The 9,476-nt window shown below is 33.6% G+C and overlaps 1 protein-coding gene across 2 annotated transcripts; it reads right to left on the minus strand.

The window, feature by feature from the left end:
* Window positions 1-3,239: 3,239 nt before the first annotated feature.
* LOC104899091 (caffeoylshikimate esterase) lies at window positions 3,240-9,166 on the minus strand. Of its 2 annotated transcripts, XM_010686228.4 has the most exons (8): window positions 8,730-9,166; window positions 8,499-8,589; window positions 8,151-8,183; window positions 5,146-5,292; window positions 4,929-5,059; window positions 4,200-4,337; window positions 3,967-4,065; window positions 3,240-3,787 (listed from the first exon to the last, which is right to left on the minus strand). In XM_010686228.4, the coding sequence occupies exons 1-8, from the start codon at window positions 8,748-8,750 to the stop codon at window positions 3,395-3,397; spliced, it is 1,053 nt and encodes a 350-aa protein (XP_010684530.1). In that variant the 5' UTR covers window positions 8,751-9,166; the 3' UTR covers window positions 3,240-3,394. The 2 variants fall into 2 exon arrangements, with proteins under 2 accessions (XP_010684530.1, XP_019106398.1); XM_019250853.3 differs by lacking the exon at window positions 8,730-9,166 and having other exon boundaries at window positions 8,526-8,572.
* Window positions 9,167-9,476: the final 310 nt, after the last annotated feature.

Raw genomic sequence — 9,476 nt, forward strand, 5'->3', positions numbered from 1 at the left:
AGTCACAAACTCACCAAGAGATAGAAGACTCAAGTGCAATTCTCATTGAACAAATCGAGGATGCCCAGAAGTTGAAGACATTCAATCAATATATGAATATGTTCGACAGGCGTCAAACTATGATCAATCACTAGCTCTAGTTAGTTTATAGACTTAGACTATATTTTTCTAAGTTTATCATGTCTGTAGACCAAGAAGAATATTGTAATGAGTTTACCCATATTGATTATCAAGTTATGAAAGATTTAGTTTTCAGAGGATACGAAGAGAATTTTCTTATAAACTCTAATACATGTTGCTCAATCTTACATGAATCTGAATCTCTAGAAGAAGATGATGAGAAAGTATGGGCTAAATGTGAAGATATTAAACAGGAAGTTCATGACCCACTAGAAGAAATAAATTTAGGGGATGATGAAAATCCACGTTTTACTTACATAAGTAAGCTTCTCACTAATCAAGAAAAGCATGAAATAATTGAAATTCTAAAAGAATTTAAGGATTATTTTGCTTGGGAGCATCATGAAATGCCTGGTATTGATAAGAAAATTGTAGAACATAAACTACCTATCAAAGAGAGATATAAGTTTGTGGCACAGAGTCCTAGAAGACCAGCGCCTGAACTAACGGAACCTATATACGAGGAGATAACCAAACTTCTTAAGGCAAAGTTCATAAGGCCTTGCCAATATGCTAATTGGATTTCTAATATAATCCCAGTACTTAAGATAAATGACAAGATAAGAATCTGCATTGACTTTAGGGATTTAAATAAAGCAACACCTAAAGATCAATACCACATGCATGTAGTTGATCTTCTAATAGATGCAGCACCCGGATATGAATATATCTTCTATGGATGGATACGCAAGATACCACCAGTTAAGAATTGCACAAGAGGATTGTAATAAAACAGCCTTTAAATGTCCAAAATCATTAGGCTTGTTTGAATACGTGGCCATGCCATTTGGTTTAAAAATGTTGGTGCTACATACCAACGAGCAATGGACGCAATCTTTATGGACATGATTGGTAAGATCATGGAAGTCTATGTGGATGACATACTCAAAAAAATGAAATGATTTTCTCAGACATAAAGAGCATTTGATTAAGTCATTTACTAGAATGATAGCATACAACCTAAAACTGAATCCACTCTAATGTGCATTCGGAGTTAAGGCCAATAACTTTTAGGATTTCTCATCCATAAAAATGGAATTGAGATTGAAAAAAACAAGGCAAAGTCAATATTGGTAGCTAAGCCACTTTCTAATAAGAAGGAACTGCAAAGATTCCTTGGACATGTTAATTATATTAGGAGGTTCATGACCAATTTAGCTGGGAAGACTAAAAAGTTTTCACCTCTATTGAGATTGAAACATGACAGAAATGAGCAAAAAGTTTTTTAAAATACATATATACATATATACATATAAGAATATACATATAGGAAATGATCACGTGAAAACCACTCCTTATGCTGAAAACTGAAAACTGCAACATAAAATGAGCAAAAAGTTTCTAAAAATGAGCAAAGAGTTCTTAAAATGAGCAAACATATAAAATGAGCAAAAAACATAAAATGAGCAAAAGTTTCTTAAAATGAGCAAACATAAAATGAACAAAAGTTTATAAAATGAGCAAAAACTTCGTAAAATGAGCGAAAGTTTGCTAAAATGAGCAGAGGTTTCTTAAAATGAGCAAAAACATAAAATGAGAAGAAAACATAAAATGAGCAAAAATCTGCAAAATGAACAGAAATGTCGATTTTCAGTTTTGAGCTGAAAGTTAGTTTTTAGTGGATCATATATATATATATATATATATATATATATACATATATATATATATATACATATATATATATACATATATATATATACATATATACATATATATATATACATATATACATATACATATATATATACATATACATATATATATATACATATACATATATATATATACATATACATATATATATATATAATATAATAATATATATTATATATATAATATATATATTAATATATATATAAAAGAGATTGTTCTCTTTTGATTTGCAAATCATAGGGCAAAACCATGACATAAGAGATTTTACGACCTAATATACCTTGGAGATTTCTAAGAAATATTTTTGTTAAAGGAAATACAAAAGGCATAAAGATTTATAGAATGATGGATGAGTCATCTTCAAGAGATTTAGTAAAATACAATTGTGCTTGCCAAATATGGCATGATTTCATGATCCATGATGTGGATCTTTATTGGTGATTTCAAAATTAACTAGTAGGATCACGTCTTAAACAAACTTTGTTGATGTATTTCACAATGGCTAGAAAGAAGGGTGAGTGATTACATGAAATATTGTTCTTCTCAACCAAATTTAGGCATCTAGAGAAATATATGTCGACCACCTTAGAACAATGGAAGAAGTTACTTTCAAAATATTGCTGGATGATATTGGCTATAACCATTGAAGGTCTATCTCTGCTAATAATTTGTGGGTTCTCAGCACATCATCTCACAAATTAGGAGGGCAACTTGTTACTACCATTTTTAGATGTTGAATAAACGTGTATTATGGTACATGGTATTAGGTCTCAAAAGGTTTAATGTTTATTTAAATATAAAGGCCCAATTATATTGCAAAGCTCATGAAAGAAAGTCAACAAAAGTCAAGGATTAACTAAGGTCTAGCGTAGCCTTAGCCTAGCTTAGCTAACCCCCTTCTAGGGTTATAGTTTAGTTCTTAGACTGAGAACATGTACTAGTGACGAGTTTGTTCATTCTCCAATTTAAGCAAGAACTCATGAAGGTAATAATCTTTGCTTTTCCCCTTTAATTGTCCAGCCTGGATTATCCTCATATGTATTATAAAACTTATTCTAAAAGTTTGTGATGTGAATGGGAATATCTGGATCTAATTAACAGATTAAATATTGCATCTTGTTCTATCTAATGTTGTTCGCCTGAATTTCTTAGGTGTTGTAGTTTAACCAATAAGATTTCAAAAAAGTACGTTAGCAAGGTTATAAAAGATTAAGACTTTTATGACATTCAAGATCAAACTATTCAGTGTGCATTACCTTGTGTACAAAGTCAACCAACTGATTTTGCACTAACAATAATTAAGATTTTCATTTATGGTTTTCCCATTTATATTTCCAGTTAGTATTTCTTTGCAGCTTAGGCCAGACTATATTTCTATATACCCATTTACTATAAAAACAATAAGAAACGAAGAGCTTATTTAGGGAAATTATATAAACAGTGTTAATTTTTCCTTTATTTTTATAGTCATGTACTATAACTAAAAGTAGAGTTCTTCCCCAACCCTTCAACACAAAAACACAAGGTTTACACACACAAGAAGTAACTATCAAAGGCTCTACATCGCCGAGTGATGATGCATACGAGGTCCTTTCCAACCACATAAATATTTACCATACGCCCTCGATTGTTGCTTCTTTTTGCTTCTGCCGTTCATCAAGGGTGTCGTGGGTGCAGATCTCACAACAGGGGCCACACGATGGGCAAGGAACTGGCTCTGCAGCGTCCTGTTGTTGTCAAGGTCGCAGCGCTTGTCAAGCCATGCCACAATGTCGCTAAAAACAAGCTCAACATTGTCATCAGGCTCTCCGGATGTCAAAGCGTGCCACATTCCTGGGTACAGTTTGATGGTCTTGTCTATGCTACTGGCTTGCTCATACAGTGCTCTGCTCACTTCTGGGTCTGTCACTATGTCTGCCTCCCCATGCAGTACAAAGAATGGCACGGTTATCTGTAACCACCACCAACTGTGTTACTATGGTCTTTTTTTCTTCATTAAATTAAATGCTTTCACAAAGGCAAAAAATCGTTGCCATATGCTTGAGGATCCCATGAATAACAGACAACTGAAGATGAATGCAGAAACATAAACTGAAGTGTAAAACATGTCTAAGGTAGGAGAATATCAACCTCACTTAAGCTGTCCTCGAGGCTGATGCTCGTTCTCAGCATTTCCAGAGCTGTTTTCAACCTGGGTTTCTCTTGATATATGAGCTTGTTACTCCTAACCTACAAAAAAGGCAACAAAGAAATTGTGAGAAAGATTGCAGAGAAGATGAAGACGTATAGAATATACTTCCCAAGTAGCAAGTAATACTAATTGGGAAGTAATAGATGACGCATACTATGTATTCGAAGCTAACCTCTTCGCGCTTGATAGGGTCTTTGAATGCCGAATCAATAACATCTTTCGAGGGAACTATCTTCCATTTGGGTATAATCTCCTCCACTTTTGTCAAGATATCAATAACAACGGGGTGAGGCTTCACCTTTTCCGATATCTAGCAATTAATGCAATGTCAATCACCAACATATACTAAATCACCCTTCTCACACTCCACTAGGAGTGAGTAACTAACAACACTCCCCCCCCCCCCCAAAACACCCCTTCCCAACCATAAAAAAAATAAACTCAATCTTGAAATCCTTACATTTCTGTTGGCAAATGCTAATGTGATGTTACAGTTCAATTAAAAATATAGTTGGGAACTCTTACTGAATCTCTCATTAAACAAAAGCCATTCAAGAAAGTGTGGCCTAATTATTTTTTTTTTTTTTTCAAGTCTATACTATGTTTATTCTACAACCAGGTACTTTTTATTGTGTGATAAATCAATATAAGCATGACCAGATTAGGGTTTGTTCACCTCACCTAAACTTTTTAAACTTAATTGAACCTAATTGACCCTGATTATACCTTATGTTTACACTTGATTAGACCTGATCAACCCGAAACTTAATATTTTAAGATGACGAGAATGGTACAAGAAGCGATTGTACATTATTATTTAGGGTGTTAAGTTAAAGCTGAACCCAGAGTTCATCAATGATATGAATTAATCATCCATGCCAATCAAGCATTTTTTTTTTACCTTACACATGGGTGCAACAAGGACTGCACCGTGCCAAAAGGCGGGGTCCTTTTTGTGGAGTAGCAACGCAACAGCTCCTCCCATTGACTCTCCATATAAAAATCTCCGTTTATGCCTATACTCATCCTGCTCTGTGAACCATTGATACTGATTAAATACATTGTGTGAACATTAACTTGAGCATGGGATCAGCAGCATAAAAGATTGGTAAACCTACCAGAAACTGACTTGAAAAAGTCATAACAGTCATTCACAACATTGTCAAACTTCTTAATATAACAGCGGGCTCCCTTCGACCTTCCATGCCCCTCATAATCCATACCAATCACTGCATAGCCAGCACATGCGAGCTTGATACCACATCCTAGAAACACCAAATTACACAAACTTTAACTACCACCATTCCAAAATTAATATATTTATATGGTCTAAAATGATATTTTGTCAAAAAATCATTTTGTCAAAATTGTAGAACATATCTTAACATATTTACATCCTCAATAGGACAATAGCAAAAGTAAAGGTTAATATGGCACAAGGAGGTCTAAATACCTTGTTGGGGGTCTAATGAATCAAGACTTGGTTGTTAGCCAACTTAAATAAAACAGCTATATGCAATGAAATGGGGGATAAATACTATGTAAGCAATGATTTCACAACTGAGGAATGTCATTCTTCAACCAGCTAAGTGCATTTTCAGCAAAAAGAACATTCCGCTGATACTTAGAAGGATATCGCCAAGCAAAAAATACATAAAAGGACGGAGGCACACAATAACTGAAGAGAGAACCAAGTCAAATGCCTTCTTATATGAAACAAACAAATATCGAGAAATGAAAAAGGTAAAAAAAATGACAGTGCATTAATGAAAATTCCCAAATTCGCAAAGCAATGTCTTCTGATACAATAGTTTCTGCTCCGATATTTTCAAGTTTTCCACTTTGCTTCATGACTATGATTGTTAGGAGGAAAAAAACAAATGAAATGGAGTGTGAGTTCAAAGATTTTCTAGAAAGGCTTTCCTCATTTAATCAGTCTTTTAATTATCACACCAAACTCTAAGATAGCATCAAATGCAACCTATCTCTTGTGTGGATCATGACACAGCTCAACTACTAAAGATAATATGATGTTAAAGAAGTTAAGTTTGGTAGTTGGGAAAAGTTATATCAGGAAAAATTAAATCAGTTGACCACTAAATGAAAAATACAGTACCCAGTTCCATTATGTGATTGAAAAAGGTTTACAGACATTTTGAGACGTAATTGATAGTTCCTCCGTTCTTGAATAATTGCAACATGTAGTGGTTCCACATTTTTAAGGAGATGAGAGAGACAGATAGAAACGGAAAAGGGACCCATGTGATAAGGAAAGAGATACTTAGAAAAAATAGTCAAATTAAGTAATGTTGCAATTAAGATGAAACTTCTAAATAAGGGAAAATGTTGCAATAATAAAAGAACGGAGGAAGTATTAATTTACATGTTCGTCTTTTCCAAGGTGAGGAAACATAGATAAATGTTAAGGACAAACCTGTAGTTATGGAAGATGGAAGAAAGAGTGGACATTACAACTTCTTCATCCCCGGAAATAACTTCCCGAACATAGTTAGCAGTTTAGCACAGAACACTAAGCAGGACTAAAAACTATGGATGTCATCAGACGATTTCAGTAGCGTTTAGCAACGCGTCATATTCAAAAGAACTTGTGGCTAGGATGAGCTGATGAGGGATGCTGACTTAGTGACATACTGATATAAATGTATAGCTCAAACCAATCTAAGTTCCCAATAATGATAGAGTACTAATCCCTCTATCATTAGATAGAGTTCTCATTTTTTTTCATTCATGTCTGTTCCAAATAGATTTCTCATTTTCTTATTTGATACGGATCCACCATTTAAAATATCATCCATCTTTCATTTTTTTAATATATTACTTACTCCCTATAAACAAGATGACTTTATAAGTGGCCCACATTATCTCTTCTCAATAAACAATTCATAAATATTATACCAACTTCAATCCTTAATTAGACACTTATGATTTTTCTTTATACCTATGTCCAAAAGAAATGAGAACACTATTTAAGGACGAAGAGAGTATATGGCATCACAAGCTTCTTTCTTGTTGTGGTCAAATTTTCACCATTCTATACCTGGCACATTTAAGCAATCGCAGAAAGACTGAATATTACTCCCTCTGTCCCAATTTAGTTGCTACATTTGCTTTATTACAGTTTACGAGATGCAACTTCAAACACCAATATCTTGAGTTACATATATGAAAAAATTAGAAAAATTATATGTTTGGAAAATACAAATTGGGACGAATCAAACAAGATCCAACATGACTATGTTTTTTCTTATGTATATGGAGTAAAAGATAGTCAAAGTTATGACGTGAATAGTGCCTACGGTCAAAATGTAGCAACTAAATTGGAACGGAGGGAGTACAAACGAGGGACATCATTGGAAATCCTAGTCTTATACTTCAAAATCTTTACCAACTAAGAGTATGTTCCCTTAACAAAACTTATTTCACATAAACAGATAAACATGATTATATAGGTTCCCATGGAGGCTACCCAAGATTAATTTGCAACTACAAAGTTCAAAATTAAGTGACGGGAACACCCTTTTATATGATCATTTCTCATGTTCTTCTTCCAAACTACCCCCAAAATTAGAATAGAAAAACTCCAAAATACCCTTGTACTATATGTTAGGAACATCAAATGTCCCACAATACATTTACGACATGGATCTATCCTCCCTCACCGAACCAGTGGACATCTTTAATTTCTTTAAGATGAGAGATATAAAACAAATAAATAAAGTTGCAATATTATAACAACCACCCACTTACTTTTTCAATGGCTAACATTACTAAATCTCATATGAAAATCAGTGTATAACAGCGTTATCTTTGAAATTATTATTTTTATATAGAAAAAAAAGAAGGAAAGAAGTAGTCTATGGAATTACAACGGTGGTTGAAGAAAAAGCCATCCATGCTGAGGTCAAGACAGACAGGCAAACCCAATGACAGATATTGAAGGAGCAACTGTGCAAATCATATCTTAATGAAGCATTGTAGCTTAAGGACTTGCTAGCTACAGCAAGTATGTTGGGGACCAAGAAAATAAAGAAAACCAAAAATAGAGTTTTAATTGAACTGAATGAAACATGGAGCTGTATAAAGTAAAGTGTGCATTAATTACCTCTCATGAAACTGCTGCATTCCATGCCATATCCTGCAAAAAACCATTAATTCAACCAGTAAAATCATTATGCAATTCAGAGGAACTTAATGAAAAATATGGTTTTCATATATGCAGTGTAACGGGCAGATAATAAGCATTAACATTCTTTGAGAAGGTTTGCACCAAAAAAAAAGAAAAAAAATCCACTCAAAAAAAATTAAGAAGAAAGCATTAATTTAGGAATTTAGGAAAAAATCATGTCGTCCATTAGCGTTACTAATGCTTAGTTATTGCTTAATATTTTCACATAGAACATTTTTTTTAGTATATCAATTAGTTGCACCAGAAAAATAAAGGTTAAGTTACCATGGCAGAGGAAAACAAGAGCTTTACAAGGAGAAAGAGGCAACCATCTGCAAGAAAAAAGCTGGACATCTCTTGAATTCCTGATGTATTCCTGCAGCATGATCAAACACCACTACATTTAAATTATAGACATAACAAACCTCTGAAAATACAAAATCAAGCAAAACCAAAAGTTAATCAGAGCTCAAAGACTCTGAAATATATATGTCAAAAATTATAAAAAAGAATCACCTCCTGGTATTCAAATTCCATAGTTTGGAAGACCCAATAAGAGGTCAAAGATCATGCAACTAGAAGATAAATATACTATATATCATCACCTGATTTACACCTTTAACATATAAAGTAAGCAGATGAGAGTAGAGGGAAAAGATAGGAATTTTATAGGTGACGCGAAAATTGTATGGTTGATGAAATATGAAACGAAAAGACAAGAGAATTTTGTTGTGGGAATGAAAAGGAGGAAAGACTTTAGACTTATAGAGAATCTAGATGGTGTAGTGTTGTAATAGAAAGAAAGAACCAAATATAGTGAGATAAGGTAAGGTAAGGTAAGGCAAGGCGAGGTGAGGTGAGGTGCGCACGCATAATAATATAATATCACAGGGCACACCCGCCCAATGCCCATACCTTACCCTTTTCTCCTATCCTCCTCATTGACAGATTTTCCCATATGCCTTTACCCTATATTTGTAACAAGAGTAGGACCTACTTAAATATATATGATACCAAACTCGAATCGGAACCTGAATCAGAAGCGGTTGGAATTCGGAACTAAAGCGCCCGAATTAGACGAATTTAAGGAATGCAAACCAAAATTAGAACTGTTGGGTACTAGATTCGGCACACAATCAATTTGATAGTTCATACTATATAATCAATCCCCTATGTAAATGACAACTATCTTTTTTTTAAGAAGGACAAAGGATCATGATTATCTTTTTGAACAGTCAACAACTCTATCATTTTATTGATTTT

This window comes from Beta vulgaris, chromosome 7 (assembly GCF_026745355.1).
Source record: "Beta vulgaris subsp. vulgaris cultivar EL10 chromosome 7, EL10.2, whole genome shotgun sequence".
Taxonomy (NCBI): domain Eukaryota; kingdom Viridiplantae; phylum Streptophyta; class Magnoliopsida; order Caryophyllales; family Amaranthaceae; genus Beta; species Beta vulgaris.

Excerpts from the sequence above, each read along its gene's own strand:
- LOC104899091 (XM_010686228.4), bottom strand. The coding sequence starts at position 8,750 with ATGGAATTTGAATACCAGGAG. Across the intron at positions 5,293-8,150 it reads ATGCAGCAGTTTCATGAGAG|GATGTGGTATCAAGCTCGCA; the intron begins GTAATTAATGCA and ends TGGTGTTTCTAG. Across the intron at positions 5,060-5,145 it reads CTTTTTCAAGTCAGTTTCTG|AGCAGGATGAGTATAGGCAT; the intron begins GTAGGTTTACCA and ends AATGGTTCACAG.